The following is a 19,444-nucleotide window of genomic DNA, read 5'->3' as shown; positions in this document are numbered from 1 at the left end:
TATTTTATTACTTCACTTATAATAGAAGTCAGCAGTAGAGTCTATAGCTCTAGGACTGTTTTAAATCCTATGATGCATTACTATCACATGTATGGAGTACATAGCAGTTACCCTGATAGTAATATTTACTGGGTACTTCTCATGTATGAGCATAATTTTAATTTCCGTACTTGTCAAATATACAGTGTTATTTATGGAATGTGGATTCCTGCTATAAGCCTCAGAAGTGACTTTGAATATTTCTCCTCAATTAGAGCCATGATTGTCTATAACTCAATACAGTAAATAAGGGGTGATTTTTTAATATGTAATATGGTTCCTATTCAACATTAATATCCATTTAGCAAGACTTTAGAAATTAGACAGAGATGCTGAGTGCATAAACTGCTAAGTTAATTCCATTGGAAGAGACTCAAATCCCTTTTTCTATTTTGCTGATTTTCTAAACAGTTGTCCTCTTTTTTAATTTCAAAATTATAATTCTGTGGAGCTTTAGAAATATTAACAAGAACACACTTAAAGGACACAGAATGAATAGAATAAATTGCAATATGCAATTGCATATTAATTTACATTAACCAAATTATATGTAACCTGTATATTATAGAACAAAATATAAATTGCATTGAATAATAAATGAATGACTAATTATATACTTCATATTTTTGTTATGTGTTTTTCTTGTTTTAAATAAGCTATATTTTTATTCTTCTAGTTCCACCATTTAGTTTACATATGGACTACATTCTGGGCCACACCTGGATTCTTCAACAAGTTTTCTGTCATATTTAAAGGACCAGGATGGGGTCCAGGTAAACCAAGACTTGGACTGAGGGAAGAAATCCCAGAGGTAAGTAGAGTTCATATTGGGGATGCTGAAGATTAGTGTCATACTGCCAGGTCTACAGTCAGTCTGTATGTATGTTAACTTCATGCAGATCTGAAAAAAGATGTTCCCTTAGGCAGATACAGTCCTAGGGCCAATAAGAATGGTGCCTTCTCCCAGGCGGACACTGCCTCTTACTGGAGAGCATGGTTTGCAGGGCAAAGCAGCAGAGGCTGGTTTTCAGATCCACTCAAACCTGCAGCAGAGATACTTTGTGTAATGCAAAAACTGTACACACATATTCACTTGATCACAGAATCCTAAAACACTAGAGAGGAGGGAGCCTTAAAGGTGATTCAGTGTAGCCTTCATTTTGTTCATGAAAAAACGTAAAAATGGTCAACATCACTAATCATCGGGGAAATGCAAATTTAAACCACAAAGAAATATCACCTTATTCCTTTTAGAATGGCTAAAATAAAAAAGACAAGAAATCACAAGTGCTGGTGAAGGTGTGGAGAAAAGGAGACCCCCCCACATGCTGTTAGTAGGAATGTAAGTTGGTACAATGAATGAAGGCGCCTAGGAGATACAGACTTCTAGTTACGGAATGGGTACGTCACAGGAATAACAGTCACAGCATAAAGAATATAGCCAAGGATATTGTAATAGTGGTATATCAAGACAGATGGTAATTATACTTGTGGTGAACATAGCATGAGGTATAAATTTGCCAAATCACTAAGTTGTATACCTGAAATTAATGTAATTATACTGAATTTAAAAAAAGAAATGAAGTCTCTAGAATAGAATATTTAAAGTCACACCAAGATGATGTGGCTATTAAATTAGACCATAATTTTATCCATTCTGTAGTAGATTAGTAGAAGCATTAAATTCAGACTTCACATTAAAACCCGAAAGTAAGTGAAGTGGAGATTTAAAACACTGGAAATCCAATAAGAAATTCATTATTAATCTGGAATTATTATAGAGATGATAAGAAGGAATTTCTTTCTAATCCTTAGGATATATATTGTGATTCCTTATGGTAACTGTCATTAATAGTAACCTAAAAGCAATAGAAAGACTAAACTATTGTTTATATCAAAGATAATTGTGAGTATAAAAATTAGCCCATAAAATATTAATTTAAAAATAAATAAATAAATAAATACAAAAAAAATTAGCCCATATTAGAAGGAAATAAAATCAGTTTTTGTATGAATATTGTTGTTTTTCAAAAACCTTGATCTAAATAAGAATGTTCTGTTATCCAGTAATGAAAGTGCTATGCTGAAATTTCCCAGATGTTTTTAGTTTTGTTTCATAATCAATTTTGTATCAATAAGCTAACCTGATGTATGTGAAAATAATTTCCTTTATCAGCTCAGAAAATTTAGTTAGCTATGATCCATTTATTATTTCTTCTATTTTTTAGTAGTTTATTGAAAGTGAGTATTCTAAAGTAATATTTGTGCCTAAATTTGCATTATAAAAGTAGAATTGTGTTTCTGCAAAATTCTATAGTTTAGGGAAGTTTTTTCCAATAAAGCAGTATTTCCCTTTGAGGCATGATTATCTTCATTACTGAACTAACCTTCCATTTTTTCTTTTTCTTTACTTTCATGTATAATCATGGACATATTTATTTCTTCATATTTTCATATTTCATATTTTAATGTTCATTTTAGTTATTTATCATCAGTATATACAGCTGACTCAGTTCTTATACTGGTTTATTATAAAGCATACTAAATAAAAAACATAATGGTTATGAAATAAAAAAACAAAAACAAGAAGAGAATGTTAGATTCATTTTGGAGGGGAAAAAAGGAATAGCAAAGCTTTTCTTTGCTTTTTGCATATCTCTTCTTAGTGTGAATTTCAATGAGGGCAATAAACCAAGAAGCAAGATGAAGAAAAGCCTTCTTGGGGTGCCTGGGTGGCTCAGTGGGTTAAAGCCTCTGCCTTTGGCTCAGGTCATGATCCTAGGGTCCTGGGATTGAGCCCTGCATCAGGTTCTCTGCTCAGTGGGGAGCCTGCTTCCTCCTCTCTCTCTCTCTGCCTGCCTCTCTGCATACTTGAGATATCTGTCTGTCAAATAAATAAATAAAATCTTAAAAAAAAAAAAAAAAAAGAGAGAGAGAGAGAGAAGAAAATGCTTCTTTCCTGTCTTCTTAGGTCACGGGAGAAGAAGTACCATTCTCATCACCAGTGTCTTATCTATTAAGGATCTATGCAGTTGTACAGTTTGCTTTGATGCTAGCATTTTATGAAGAGGCCTTTGCAGATAAAGCTGTAAGTGGTATCTGTTTTAAATATCTAGGAAATTTCATGAGAAAATTATGTGTCACTTTGTCTGAAAATGAAAATTAGCTTCCCATATTATAGCTGTGCTCTATTTTATTCTGTAATGTCTGCTTTAATGTTGGCAATATGTCCTGTTTAAAGAGGTAAGTTAATTCTCCTACACTATTAAAGTTAATGGATTATATCCAAAGTGTTCCTGTGAAGAATATCTATCAAATGTTTTGCTAAAGATCTTGATTTGACTTTGGGGAAGCAAAATAAAAAGTCTTCACTGAGAATTTTTAACCACAAACCAGCCCTCACTCAGGGATAGGTCCAGGATTTATACTAACTGTTGATTTATAAATCTAAATTAAGAATGTAGTTTAAAGGGTTCTCAGATTAGGTCTCACGTATCTAATAGAACCCTGTTCAAAGCATGCTTGGAGCAATCCCCTTAAACTCAAGTGTCAGAGTATTCCCACAGATAAAGTCACAGTGATGATGAACTTAGAGTTGAACAGCACAGAAGCACACCGGGAAAAAGCAAGCCATCATGACAAAGCATTAGCAGAAACAATAAACAACGGAATCAAACTCTCAAAAACAACAGATGTTGAAAATTAAAGTAAAGCATAAATTTAGTAAAATTAGTATGTTTGAGGAGGCCAAACATAAAATTAAAAAGAAATTAAAATTATGAAAAATTAATAAACAAAACTATTAAAATTCATAAGGCATATTTAAAAATCTTCATGTTAAACTTCTAGAACACAAAAATGTAGTAACAGACCTGAGAAAGTCAATGATTTAAATAGCAGTGTAAAGGCAAATTAAGAGAGAATTAGTGGATTAATAAATAGAATAATCCATTATTTTAAAAAATGACCCACCATATAGTGCTAACACATAATGAGATAAAAACAAAACATGACAAGTTATCTTCAGACACAAAGAATAATGTGTAAAAGTCCAAAAAAAAAAAAAAAAAGATGTGAGAATCTAAAAAAATCTGAATGAATACAAATGGGATTAGTGGATAGTGAATTCAACCAAAACAAATTTAACTTTTTTAACAGAATAAATCTATGCTATTTATAGATAGGTATTCATGAAAACTCCATAGTTACAGATATTAATTGATAATATATGCAGAAAAAATATATCTACCATAGGGTTACTTTTAATAATTTAATATGTAAACCCTAAAGCATCATTTTAATAATTACATACCATTTTAATAATCCTACTATAGTAATTCCACTGGAACAATTATAGTTATTCCATAAATCCTGTATAGTGAATTATAAGAAAGAAGTCTTCTTGAAATAGAGCACTGAGTGTGTTAGGTAGGACTCACTGGTTGCATATGAGAGATAATCAATCCAGGGTAAATGTATTAACTCCTATAACTGAAGAGTTTGTGACTATTTCTTCTTCAGACAGTGCTGATCCAATGAGTCAAATAATGTCATCAGAAACTTTCTCATTCTTTCCTGCAGCTATGCTTTTCTCAGTTCAGATTCTCCAACAGACTTTCAGCTTTCGTGGTGGCAAGATGGCTACCAGCAACTCTGGTTTTAAATACTGCCAAACAAAGAACCCCAGAAGTGAAGGTTCCAAGTTAGAGTCTAATGTTCTGGATATCACTGAACCAATCAATGTCATCACTCTATGAATGGGAGAACAGGGTCAGTTCCACAGAATCCTCATGATCAGAGAGAAAGAAAAGAATGTCTTAAAAGAAAATTAATTAGGGCGCCTGGGTGGCTCAGTGGGTTAAGCCACTGCCTTCGGCTCAGGTCATGATCTCAGGGTCCTGGGATCGAGTCCTGTATCGGGCTCTCTGCTCAGCAGGGAGCTTGCTTCCTCCTCTCTCTCTGCCTGCCTCTCTGCCTACTTGTGTTCTCTCTCTGTCAAATAAATAAAATCTTAAAAAAAAAGAAAATTAATTAGCTGATAGTACATAGAAAAAGGGAAATAGATTTGAATAAACAAAAATAACAAATTTTAGATATTTATAAATCCTTCTTACTAAAAATATGTGACTTCAACGTGTTTTCAAAAAAATATTCTGTAAACACTTACAAAATACGTAGTAACAGGTAAACTTTCCTGTGGGATACACTTACTTAAAAGATCTATGGCATGTGTGTCTATTAGATATCTTCTGCTCTAAGAAACAGCATATCCAGTTAAGTGTGTCTTAAATAACTGGAAATTCAGGGGCAAGTGTTTCTGGGATTGGTTTGTTTATCAGTTCAAACATGTAAGCTTCCAGAAAGGCTTCCCTATCATTCTCTTGACTTTCATTGTCATAACATAATGACAGCAGCTTCAGAGTACTGTACTCACAGGCTGTGACCAAAGGCAGCAAGTTCACTTCTATAGAATCTTACAAATTACATTTTATTTAAGAAGGAGGAAAAAAAAGGGCCAGAATATTTCCCAGCAAATGTCCTTTCATGTCTCATTATTCAAGATGAATTCACATGTCCACACTGAACCAATAACTATCACCATCTCATGAATTAACCATGAATGAATTATACCAAACATAATTCATACCCTGGGGATAAAGAGTTCACTTTCCCCCTGAACACATTTCTTCCTTATACCTGGATAAAATCAGCATAGTACTAGTACAGAAGAAATGGGGGATATTTCCTGGTTGGGCAGCCAGTAGTATGTGGCACAGTGTGTCCGACTAAAGAAAATAGGTTTACAGAAAGTTATTAAAAACATTACTAGATAATATATTAAAGAAAGCCCATTTTAATTTTTAACCTTATTTAAAGATTTTACTGATTGGCATTATTCATAAGTATTTGTGGATTTTGCATTTAAAATTAATAAGCAAACATTGTTACAAGTGGTGACCCCGTTTTGAAAGATAGACAAGTTCATATGTGCTCTCTGGCCAATGACAATGTTTTTACAAAAACTGTGGTAAAATATTTAGTAGACTTTTCTGATTATGATAGGAAACAATGAATTAAATCCTAGTTCCCATTTTGTGAAGTGAAAGTGAGAAATAGATTACAGTGTAACCAGAGATTCTTGAGAATAGGATAGTAGGAAACATAGCACCTCATTGTTTGCTCTTTCATATGTGCACTACAATTAATGAAGCCAATTGCATGTTGTGCTGGGGTCATTTGCCTTTAGCTTCAAAATGAGACAAAATTTGAACTTAAGAATATATTTCAGGAGTGGGACGCCTGGGTGGCTCAGTGGGTTAAGCTTCTGCTTTGGCTTAGGTCATGATCCCAGGCTCCTGGCATGGAGCCCCAAATGGGGCTCTCTGCTCAGCGAGGAGCCTGATTTCCTCTCTCTCTTTGCCTGCCTTTCTGCCTCCTTGTGATCTCTCTCTGTGTCAGATAAATAAATAAAATCTTAAAAAAAAAAAAAGAATTTATTTCAGGAGCAAAGCTTTCTTAAAACAGCATGAACTAAATCACTCTCTTTTTAAAATTAACATACGAAGTATTATTTGTTTCAGGGATACAGGTCTGTGATTCATCAGTCTTAACACAATTCACAGCACTCATCATAGCACATACCCTCCCCAATGTCCTCACCCAGCCCCCTATCCCTCCTACCGCCCCACCCACCCTGTCGCCCCTAGCAACCCTCAGTTTGCTTCCTGAGATTAAGAGTCTCTTATGATGGTTTGTCTCTCTTTCTCTGGTTTTGTCTTATTTTATTTTTCCCTCCCTTCCCATATGATCCTCTGTCTTGTTTCTCAAATTCCTCTTATCAGTGAGATGAACCAAATCACCCTTAGCAATGCATGTGTAGACACTAAACTACCATAATGGTTAGACTAAAACTCAGGTCTTATATTAGTAATCTATCACTGATGACTTTGTTAAACTACTTTGTTGTCTCAATTTTTTCACCTAAATAATGACTGAAATATGCATGTATTCATGAGTTTCCATGGTTGAATGAGACCAGAAGAAAAATAAGTTCATCTATCTAAATATCTAACTCTTGATAGATGGATCAACGTTGAGTACAGTTTGCATTAGTGAATTTTTTTAGTTGTACTAAGTAAAATACTGAAATAAACTATACCAATTCATAGAAACAAAATTAGAAATTTATTCATTTTTGTTTTGAAATAGAAACCCTTAACATTAAGTTTACCAAGAAATTTGATGGTCTAGGCATATATGCTTCTTGGGCAAAAATGTAGCTAGAAACAGTGTCTATTAAAGGATGCAACTTATAGTAGGATTTCACAAGATGTTTCTGCTGCCATACTAAACAGAAACTACTATAGATATATTGACAAAGAGAAACACCAAGTGTTGAAATCCTTTTCAAACTGGAATTATAGTTGGAGACAGCTTCATTCCTGACACAAATTAATTTTGAAAGGTGTATTTGCTTGTTTCCCACACATGTTTTTCTTTGCTAAAAACATGCTGTGCAACTAGGAAAAAAGGTTGCTTATTTGTAAGATTCTGTAGTGCCTTTCTAGTTTCAGGGATGTTTAAAAGCATATGAAGACATTAACATCCAACAGCAATATTTTTTTTCCAGATTCACTGTAGCCAGTAATCACATAGAAAAGTTGTGGCTGACTTGTAATTGGGGGCCCTGCTGTGGTCCCACAGCCTTTTCTGTTTATGCATATACCAGAGTAGATAAATACTTACTTGTTTTATGTGTGCCAGTTCTGTATAAATAACTTTGGGAGTCAAAAAAGCAATTTGATGGCCACCACAAAGGTGTAAAAGGCACATTCCTTTCTTACAGAAACTTGAAATGCATACATTTAAATATATAGTGTTTAGTTTAGTGATATGACCCACAGACTTCTATGTTGATTTTGGTTTAGTAATGCTTGGGAAATCAATTCCTTAGCTGCTAGGGTCCAGTTCATGGGGTGATATCATGAATACACGTTTGAAATGAAAATACGGACACACTAGCATGTTTCCAAAGTAAAACTGTAAAGGCAATGCTGTCCTTTTAAATAATAGACACACTCAGGAGAGTTTGAGTATTTCACAGTCTTATAATAGAATGTGTAGTAAAGTTACTACAGATAGTTTCAACACAGATTATTTGATGATATGTTTCAAGTTAATGAGGCATCTGAGAATAATATCCAGTATAAATTTGGAACAGATTTTTATAGTTTTGAATACCCCTTATGCTGTATTCTGTAAAATATAATGGGTACTGCAATTTTGTAACTAATGTTTTCATGTTGACATGTTTTAACAGGTCCTGAAAAAAATCAATATATTGTACTCTCATAACATAGTATCACTTGCACAAATTAGATCTATCTTAGGTCTTATCTGAAATCTCTCAAGTCAATATCCAGTGTCTCCTATTTTGTTTTTTTTTCTCCAGTGCAGTCCACTGAGATTTAAGTTAATTTCCTAAAGTATTTAGGTCATCACCAAAGTGATGTGAAAAAAAGGAAATGTGAGCCAAAATGAGCATCAGTTATAACCAAAAGCCATAAAATAAATGTAATAAGTGTGTACTGTAGGATATTTTAAAAATCTACCTGTCTATAAGCATAGGTTTCAGGAACTCAGAAAAGTGATTATCATAAGTCCCAATAAAAAATGTAATTTTTTAGAAGATTTTACTTATTTGAGAGAGAGTGTGAGAGTGAGCACAACTGAGGGGAGAGGCAGAGAGAGAGGGAGAAGAAAACACCCTGCTGAGCAGTGAGTCCAATGGGGGCTTGATCCCAGGACTCTGAGATCATAACCTGAGCGGAAGGTTTACACTTAACTTACTAAGCCACCCATGTGCCCTGAAAAAATATAATTTCTGTATGCTATATTGAATAGGATATTACACATTAAAAAATCATTTACATAAATAATGAAATATTAACTGAAATTAGACATATCTTCATGTTTTTAGTATTGTCCCAAACTTTGATCACTGTCAGGCAGCTCCTTTAATAATAATACTAAACACAATCTTAAAATTGCTTATAATTTGAATTAATGTCTCATTTTGATTCATGAAAAATATGTAAAAATTAGATATTTGAACTCCGCTTTGGAGACTCAAAGTCAAAATGCACAGTTCTGAGAAGTTGTATTTTTTCTCATTAAATCCCATTAAAAGTAATCTCATTAAAAGTAATGTAAACAGTGGCACCTGAATGGCTCAGTTGCTTAAGTGTCCTCTTTTGGCTCAGGTCATGATCTTAGGATCCTGAGATTGAGCCCGGAGTAGGGCTTCCTGCTCAGCTGGAAGCCTCCCACTCATGCTCCCTTTTTCTCCCTCAAATAAATAAATAAAATCTTAAAAAAAAAAAAAGGTAATCCTCATGAAAAGAAAGTTTGTCTTTTTGAGACTGTCTTTTAACACCTCCTCTTTTCTTCTGTATTTTGAGAAATAACTGAAAGCTACACAGCTTATGTTTTTACTTGTTTCACATAGCAAAAGTTGGTGTACAGACTTCAGTGAGATCTTGAAGCGACTACTGATAATTTAGAGTTGGTTCATTGACCCCGAAAATAGTTTTACTGAATATCCAAGAAAGACACAGTGTCAAAATGGATATCTTCCAGCAGCAACTGCTGTTGGACCTCAAGTTGAGATTGTTGTCTCTTGGATTGATTATTACCTGATAATTGAGGCAAGAATCTTCTGTGTTCTCTACCCAGTGCCCAGTGAGCCATGAGGTTATCCAGGCTGGCTGGTGAGAACATGCACTCTAGCCTGCACTTTGTAAACTCTCACATTGCAAGCTGTAATCCTTCTCTGGCCTCTGAGAATTTTCTCATATGCATGACCCGATGTACTGGACTTCGTGGGCACTTTCTGCAGATTTCTGGAGTTCTCTCTGTGCAGCACTCGCCTACTTGGTTTTTTTGTCTTGCAAACAGTAGCCTCTTTGGTTTCTGCTAAATGCCAGCTCTTTCTCTTCAACTCAGGCTCCCTGGGTTCCTTCTGTTCTGTGGCGGGAAACTCGCGCAAGGAAGTAAGCTTGGGCAGTAGTAGAGGTCCTATCATTTATATTCCATTTTCTGGGAATCACTGACATTTGTTGCCTTGTGCCCAGTGTCTTGAAAACAATTGTTGTCAGATATGTATTTTTTTCAAGTGGGGGTAGACCAGCTATTGTTTTTCTATCTTGTTGGGAGCACATTCATTTTTTTAATGGAGTGGAATCAATCATAGCATAAGTACAACTGTAAGTTAACTGTTCTTTAAGTATTTGGTTAAAGTTTTCACAATGCAAAATTTTGCTTTTATTTCTTAGAATTTTTGTAAAAATGCAGTAATTCATACCAGATTGATGTTTCTGAGCAATACAGTCACTATTCTTTTTTAGCCAATATATCTTCTCCTTTGATATATTTAATTCCTTTGCTTCTTATTTGTTTGTTTGGAATTCTAGAAAATGTTCATTCTAATCACATTCCTTTTTATATGCTTCAATAGTAACCAACTAGGGGGTTCTGATAATTTAAAAAAAAGAATATAGTCAATATGGATAGTTTTTAAAAATATTTTTCTTATTTATTTATTAGAGAGAGAGAGAGAATGAGAGAAAGAGCATGAGGGGAGAGAGGCAAGTGGGAGAAGCAGGGAGCCCAATGTGAAAGTGTATCCCAGGGCTCCAGGATCATGACCTGAGCTGAAGGCAGTTGCTTAACCAACTGAGCCACCCAGGTGCCCCTGGACAGTTGTTTTTTGTTTGTTTGTTTGTTTTTGTTTTTTGTTTTTCTTAAGCATGTTCTTATGTCAAGATACATTTTTGAGATTCATATGTAAAAATTACAGATTACAAATTGTATTATAGTATCCCCTGCGGTTCTGTTCCTGTGTCTGTCATAATACTGAGAAGAATCTTGAAGCCTTAGGTTTTAACATGACAAATCCAGCAGCTCAAGGCATCTGCAACAGCAGGATGACACAGCCTCTTGGCAGGTGGGACAGTAAAGCCAATCCACTGCCTTCACATCGGAAGTCACTAAGGTTTAAGTATTTTAAGGATACTTAAGGTTTAAGGATTTTGACCTCATTTTAAAGACATTTGGGAAGATAAGCATTTTGACTAAGCATAATGACTTTAGTAGTTCTTCGTAGACACCTGTAAGAGAAACTCCTCAAAATCTGTCTTGCTATAATAACAAAATCTAGACATTTTCATTTCTAAGTCCTTTGGGAAAAAACATAGAAAATATTATCAAAGCGTTTTCAATAATACATGAAGGGTTTTTTTTTTTTAAGATTTATTTATTGAGAGAGAGGGAGAGAGCAAGAGTGCAGGTGGGTCAGGGACAGAGGGAGAGAGAGTTTTAAGCAGATTCTGTGCTGACCATGGAGCCCAATTTGGGCTGGATCTCATGGCCCTGAGATCACAACCTGAGCTGAAACCAAGAAGCAAGTGCTTAACCGATTGTGCCACCCAGGTGCTCCAAAATACAGAGTGTTTTAAAAAACAAATTGTTTATATAGACGCATACTATCATTTTATGACATTATGTATGGGGCTGACGTTTCCCTTTGTGAGATTTTTGAGGTAGGGAAATAGGAAAATTATTTATGTTGATCAACAGAGTTTCTCCAAAATGGTGAAGAGGATGATATATCCCCATTCAAGAAGAAAAGGAAGGGTGCCTGGATAGCTCAGTCAGTTAAGAGGCTGCCTTTGGCTCAGTTCATGATCCCAGGGTCCTGGGATTGAGTCCCACATTGGGCTCCCTGCTCAGCAGAGAGCCTGCTTCTCCCTCTTCCTCTGCCTGCTGCTCTGCTACTTATGCTCGTTCTCTCTCTTTCTGTCAAATAAATAAATAATATATATATATATATTTTTTTTAAAAGAAGAAAAAGGCTTTCTTTTTTATATCAGTGAACAAAGAAGGACTCCCACAAGCTCATTGATTAAGCACTTTGCAACGAACATGTAATTCTCGAGTTCGTATGTTGTTAGTGTTGCTTCCTGAGGTTTTTGTTTTTTGTTTTCTTTTTTTCCCCATCTCCTTAAAAGAAAATTGCACAGAGCTGGAGTTCTCAGGCATCCAAATTTGGATAATGAATCCTACACTAGGGAACTTTTATGGAAATAAGGGCAACTGAACTGCTGATTCAAAATATCATTTTTTATTTTTATTTTTATTTTTTTAAAGATTTTATTTATTTATTTGACAGATCACAAGTAGGCAGAGAGGCAGGCAGAGAGAGAGAGAGGAGGAAGCAGACTCCCTGCTGAGCAGAGAGCCCAATGCGGGGCTCGATCCCACGACACTGGGATCATTACCTGAGCCCAAGGCAGAGGCTTTAACCCACTGAGCCATGCAGGTGCCCCTGAAAGATCGTTTTTAAAAAGGAAAAGTAATTCTTTCTTGATAAAGCTTTGTATGGTTATAGCCTTCATCATATTTTTTTGTGTGTGATAAAGACTTAAAATGCATTCAAATGTTAATTCAGAATAATGCCGTTTTAGCACTTTAGGGCAGCAGTATTTTTTTTTTTTTTTTGCTATCCATTGATTTATTTGTTTTTAATAATTTTTTAATTTTTTATAAACATATAATGTATTATTAGCCCCAGGGGTACAGGTCTGTGAATCGCCAGGTTTACATACTTCACAGCACTCACCATAGCACGTAGCCTCCCCAATGTCCATAACCCCACCCCCCTCTCCCTATCCGCCTCCCCCCCCCCCCGACTCCCCCTCACTTTGTATTGTGACATTAAGAGTCTCTTATGGTTTAGGACAGCAGTATTTTACATGAAAGATTTACCACCAGTGGATGGTATGAAATGGAACTTAACCCAAGGAAAAATAAAATTTTGTTATAATAATAACAAACTAATAAGCTTTAAGTCATTTCACGGATTGTTTAAAACACAGGAGTCAAAGTATCTTTAATGGTCAAAGTCTATACATCGTATTTTATGGTTTTTTCTTTTTGTTGTAGTGTTGCTGGACTATGGACACATCATCAGGGATTAAAATAGTATTTTAATAGGGATTTTGTAGGGATTTTGTCTTTCTTGCCCACTCTCTTAAACTCATACTTACCATAGTGCCTAGCACATGTTCAATAAATATTGAGAATGTGTAGAAATTAGATATGACTAATTGATTACATGCTTTATCTTATCCAAGAATGGTATATGGAAAACCTTAGAAGTTACATAGAGGAATGAACTCTGTAATGTATGTGGTCTGTATTGAATTCCTCCTTATGGTAATCTTAGCCTCTTTTAAACTCAAACATTTTTAAAATAATCCCATTCTTTAAGGAATTAAATATTAAAATTTAATATTTAACACATTTAACATTTTGAAACATTTGGTATGTGAATATTAAATTATTAATTTTAAATCATTAACTTGCTTAATAGAATTTATTTTTAATTTTAAAGAACTAAATATTGATAGTAAATTAAATATTTATGTTATATTAAATTATTGATAAACCAATTAATATAAATTATTAATATTAAGGGCATGGGTATTTAAACACAGATATAAAATATTCATTCAATTGATTGATCTTTGAACAATAACATATTGAGTACTAACTATGCACCAGACAATGTTCTAGATGTTTGAGATGTAACAGTAAATAACAAAATATAACCTGTAATGGGGCTTACATCCTAGTGGGGGACTTAGAGGGAGGGACAGACTGAACAGAAAGAGAGTGCTCAAGCAAATGTACAATTGTATAGAAATGATAAGTGGGTAGATGCATAATTGCACAGAAGTGATGTACAGAGAACAAGATAATAGAATAAGGTTATAGTTAGTTATGGAAAAGTAATGTTTTACATATGACAGACAAGGATGTGTATTTGAATGTACCTGAATGAAATGAAGGAACAACCCATAAAGATCCTTGGGGAAAGTTGCCCCAATGGAAGGAACAGTAGGTAAAACAAACTTGAACGGGAAGGATGCTTGTCTTGTTCAAGGAAGAACAAAATTTGTGATGTGAAAGAGAGATTACTAATGGGACAGTATGATAGTGGGGTATGTTATGTATGGGCCAGAGTAAGGACTTCGAGTTTTATTCTAAATAGAATTTGAAGGTCCTGGAATATTTAGAACATAGTAATGATGTGATATATGATGTATGTCTTAAAAAGAGTCAGCGTTCTGGCTATGAAACTGTGGGTGGAAGGCCATGATAGGTAGACATGCAATTTTAGAAGTGGAGACACAAGTTAAGAGAGTGTATCAGGGCACCTGTGTGGCTCAGTGGGTTGGGCCTCTGCCTTTGGCTCAGGTCCTGATCTCAGGGTCCTGGGGTCAAGCCCCGCATTGGGCTCTCTGCTCAGCAGGGAGCCTGCTTCCCCCTCTCTCTCTCTGCCTGCCTTTCTGCCTACTTGTGAACTCTCTCAGTCTGTCAAATAAATAAATAAAATCTTGAAAAAAAAAAGAGAAAGAGAGGAGTATTTCAGTTGTGGTGGAGATCATGTTGGGTTGGAACAAGTTTTTTTGTTCACAAAACAGCTGTTTGTAACAAATACCTTTATTTTGGATGTACTTGCAGTAGAGTGCCAACATTTTATTTCTTATGTATTAGAAGTAGACAATGAGAGGAAGAGTCAGGGAGGAGTCACAATTTTGTTTGTTTTGCTTGTTTTTTGTTTTTTGTTTTTGTTTTTTTCGGGATTTTTTTGCCCCAGTAACTAAAAAAGTAGATGTGCCATTCTAAGAAAAAGAAACCTGAAAGTGTATAGTGTGGAGGAAGGAAATACATAGTTTTAGATGTGTGGTAAGTTTCAAATGCCTTTTAGCTAGGTAGAGGCATTGACTAAGTAGCTAGATAGACACACTAAGTTGGTTTTCACTCTGACTCCAGGAACCAGGAAGCAATTTGCACAAGAGTTCCTTTTTCTTTCTCTTTCTTTATTTCTGTCTTTCTTTCTTTTCTCTTTCTCTTTTTTCTTTCTTTCTTTTTCTTCCTTGCCTTCTTTCTTTTTCTTTCTTTCTTCCTTTTTTTTTTGTTAAGAGATCATAAAGTCCCTAACCAAAACTCAAAAATATTTTTTATCCTATCTCTGAATTTCCAGTGATATTGGAAAGAGTTAATGGACCCCTTATTTGTATTTCTTTTTTTTATTGTAATTTATTAAGGTTAACCTAAGTACCATTTGAAGAATCATTATAGCCTGGAAATAGTAACAATGACATTCCTATCGTAACTGTTGGTTGATTTTGTGCCAAGCACTCTTCTCAGTACCTTATTATAATTGCTGCCAAACTCATTTTATTACAAATATACCAAACACATAAAAGAGCCTTGGAAATGCCAAATAAATTGCCTTTGGTTGCATGGCTCATAGATTCAGTGCATAATTCCAAATCCTATATTCTTGCAGAACATTCGAAATCATGCAGCAGTTTTTGAGCACATATCATTTCTTTCTTTCATATGCATTTTCTCCTAAGAAATCAAAATGAAGCAATAGTGGTGAAAGCAGCATTTTTCTTAAAAGACAAAATGTTTCCCTTCAGCAACCGTTAATCTGCTCAAGCACACCTAGTTACTTCACCACCAAGAAACATCTTTCTGGTACTTTTGCTGAACTGTCCCAAAGCAGCCACTTCTGAATTCCACATACCCCAATAGCATTCCACTAAAACATTTCGGTGTCCACTGAGCTTTCCCTCTTATATATGATACCTAGCTTGGTCCCTAAAATCCCTAACATTCTGATACTTTTTTATTTGTATTTTTGATAACTCATCAATACTCATCTACTAAACTGTTACTTTGTTTTAAATCCCTGTCAATTCTGGGTGCCAGCCAGGCATATGATGGTGAATAAGGAAGTGTAAGTTTGCCATGAGGTCTGGGTTGATTTATAAGGAGCTGTGGAGCTGGGGTGCTGGATGTGAGCAGTAGTTGCAATCAGTAGCTTTTGCTTATTGTTTATAACTTTGGACAGATGCAATTTTTGTAGGTGTATATATTAGTTAATAGTGAGTTGAAATCACCTCTTGTTATTTTATTAAAAGCAAAGAGAAAGAGTGTTTGCATCATGTATTTTAGCCACTTTGTTATATCACACTTAATGAGAACACTCTTTCTGTATGGCAATCACTCAGGGAGATACGTATCCAACTTATTGCTTTACTGATCAACTTTTAAACTAAAACAGTATTCAACTGACCCTACATACTAGCTATGTAACCTCGGCTTTGATCTCTGCCCCTTTCTGTTTTAAGTTTGTTGCTCAGATTTATCCACCATTGTCATATTTTGAGGTAAGGAAGGTGTATTTTGATTCTCAGAGGCATCATTTATTTCTGTGTGATGATGAAAAAGTTGCTTAATCCTTTCATTCCTGGTTTGTTTTTTCATATATGAAGCAGATATAATGATACCTTATCTGTAAGGTTGTAGAGACTATAAAAAGAATTGAAGTATATGAAACACATAACATGGAAGCTATAAAAGACTAGATGGTCAGTAAACATGATTATTAAATTTTATAATGTAAACAAATAATTTATAATTATGTTGAAGATATGTTGTCCTGTTACAGTAATTCAACATGTACATATGAATCTATAGATTTTGACATGTACATATGAATCTATAGATTTCACCAAATGTGAGTATGTATTTGTACAGTATGTTCCATTTGTGTTTGCACTCATAAACACATTCTCCTTTAAATACTTTCTATATTAAAAACAGCTTTGGGCTTGAAACCACAAAGAATTGGTAATATTAAAAATAGCTATTGGAATGTGCTATTTATTCATAAAAATGTAAGTGATTTCTCCATATGTGGGGACATAGGTGTTTCTAAGAATTATGAACGTCAAAACTATAAAGGAGAATTTTTAGAAAAAACACTTTAAGCAAAATATCTCTCTGGAAGTGTCTAATTCATTCTCCAAGTGTCCAGCAAGATAATTAAATGACCTTAGGAAAACCAAAATGTGCTGTGTATTTATTTACCCTTCTTGAAAAATGTCAGTGACAAATGGTGTAATATAAAATAAGACTGGAAGCTAATTTTCTTAACAGCTTTAAATTCTGATACTATTTTTAAGAACTCTCCTAAAGAATTTATTGGTCTCTTTGTTTCCTTGACAGGCACTGTCACAGGTCACACTCCTTCTGAGGGTTTGCTTCATTATCCTGACATTAACCTCCATTGGATTTCTTCTGGATCAAAGGTAAGAAGCGAAATTCTTTCATTTTATGTAATTTTATAAATGTTGTTTTAAAAGTATATGTGAAACTCTGATATTCATCAAAGATTTCTTATTAAAAAGTAAAGTTGAAACTGTAATTTCACAATATTTTAAATTAAATAGAGTGGCAGTTTATCTGATTTTTTAAATCGAGGGTGCGTTTTAAATCTAAGCCTTTTAAATGCCATTTAGTTTTTCAAGGTTATTAAAGAACACCTATATATGTAATGAGTAATTTGGCAAAACAACCATGACTCTGAGTACTTAACAAAATATGAAACATATTTCAGTACTTTTCCTTTGCCCTTGAACACTTCACAGTATATGCCAGAATGTATGTACTGTGTGCTTCAAGTTTATGTCCTTTCCCTCACATGGTGTATTTAAAGAAACTTGTATTCAGTACTACCCTAGCCAGAAAATATATTTACCTGCACAATTTTAAAATGCTTTTATGGCAGGAAGTATATGGAAAAAATAGCTACTCACTATTGCTTAGTATTTATCAATCACTAATATTAATACCAATACCAATATTTATGCACTTAATATGTGCCATGGAATATGTTATTAATTCTTACAACAATGCTCTAAGATAAGAATTACTATAAAGCCCATTTTACAGATGAAGAAAGTGAGACAGACAGATAGTGAAAAATAGAACCCAACACAAACCCAAGAAATGCAACTCCTGAATTCACATATTATAGAATTTACAAATATTGTAGCTTTGTGAAAAACTGTAAACAATTAAGTCATTCTTAAGATTTTATCTTTGTTATAGTATAATTATTCATCAGGTAGGTAACCAGTAGCATTCCTCTCAAGAAATTGTACAAATGAAAGTCTAGAAAACGTACACTTAATTTATATCGATGGTATGTCACTTTCCCAAAGAAAGCTTAATGGATGTTCTGGAATAGCATCAGATTCTGGAGTTTTATCAGGATTTAGACCATCAAGTCAGAAATGAACATCAGCTCATTTAGTTAGTTAATAGAACTGTTTAGAATATTTACAACCTATAAACACTTAGTGTAGAGTGATGCATCTGATGGCATTTCACATAATTGTAAGCAAACTGTGTAGAACTTCAAACTTAACTTTCTCCAATACTTTAAAGGTTGTGTTTATTATTTATTTTGTTTGGCTCTCTATCCCTACTTTTCTAGACTAAAAATAAAGTTCAATCTGAGCCATAAAAAGAGAAAATGGAAAAATGAATCACAGTTCCCTCTGCAATTATTACCCAGATCTAGAGAATCAGGATCTCACATTTTAAAGATCGCAGTTCTATTGGTTGCATTCCCTTACAAAAAGTAGCAATAAGCTAATAGCAATAGTATAGTTTCATTTTCTTTTTTTTTTTTTTTAAAGGCCTGGGTTCATTTGTTGTTTATTAATTCAAAATTTATTATATAAACAAATATCATAGTATTCCATTGTCTTACATGAGGACAATGATTTATTGACAAATACCATATTTAAAATAATAATGCTTTGTACTTAGAAAAGATAATTCACATTTCTTGTATTGAGTAGTTGTATTTCCCCCTCAGCCTCTCTTTTACACACACACACACACACACACACACACACTCACACACAAATACAGTATGGTTTTTAATGTTCCAGGTTTCATAAGACTCTATTCTATTTTGATTCTTTGCTCCAGTAAAGGATTTCAGTGAATTCCATATGCAATAAATGCCCTCCTTTTGATCCTATTGTTCCGTCTTCATTATTTTTTTTTTAATTTTTTATTTTTTATAAACATATATTTTTATCCCCAGGGGTACAGGTCTGTGAATCACCAGGTTTACACACTTCATAGCACTCACCAAATCACATACCCTCCCCAATGTCCATAATCCCACCCCCTTCTCCCAAACCCCCTCCCCCCGGCAACCCTCAGTTTGTTTTGTGAGATTAAGAGTCACTTATGGTTTGTCTCCCTCCCAATCCCATCTTGTTTCATTTATTCTTCTTCTACCCACTTAAGCCTCCATGTTGCATCACCACTTCCTCATATCAGGGAGATCATATGATAGTTGTCTTTCTCTGCTTGACTTATTTCGCTAAGCATGATACGCTCTAGTTCCATCCATGTTGTTGCAAATGGCAAGATTTCATTTCTTTTGATGGCTGCATAGTAT

At 34.3% G+C, this 19,444-nt stretch overlaps 1 protein-coding gene across 3 annotated transcripts in view; it reads left to right on the top strand.

The window, feature by feature from the left end:
* AGMO (alkylglycerol monooxygenase) overlaps nucleotides 1-19,444 on the top strand; it is a 358,966-nt gene that overhangs the window by 175,292 nt on the left and 164,230 nt on the right. For 2 of the 3 annotated variants that reach the window (XM_059171268.1, XM_059171269.1), the window contains exons 9-11: nucleotides 716-850; nucleotides 3,011-3,127; nucleotides 17,188-17,270. In XM_059171268.1, the coding sequence (XP_059027251.1) occupies nucleotides 716-850; nucleotides 3,011-3,127; nucleotides 17,188-17,270 (335 nt within the window). The remainder of the gene's footprint in view (nucleotides 1-715; nucleotides 851-3,010; nucleotides 3,128-17,187; nucleotides 17,271-19,444) is intronic. The other variant, XM_059171270.1, reaches the window with a different exon arrangement.

This window comes from Mustela lutreola, chromosome 4 (genome assembly GCF_030435805.1).
Source record: "Mustela lutreola isolate mMusLut2 chromosome 4, mMusLut2.pri, whole genome shotgun sequence".
Lineage (NCBI taxonomy): Eukaryota > Metazoa > Chordata > Mammalia > Carnivora > Mustelidae > Mustela > Mustela lutreola.
This window is presented reverse-complemented; position numbering and strand designations above follow the sequence as displayed.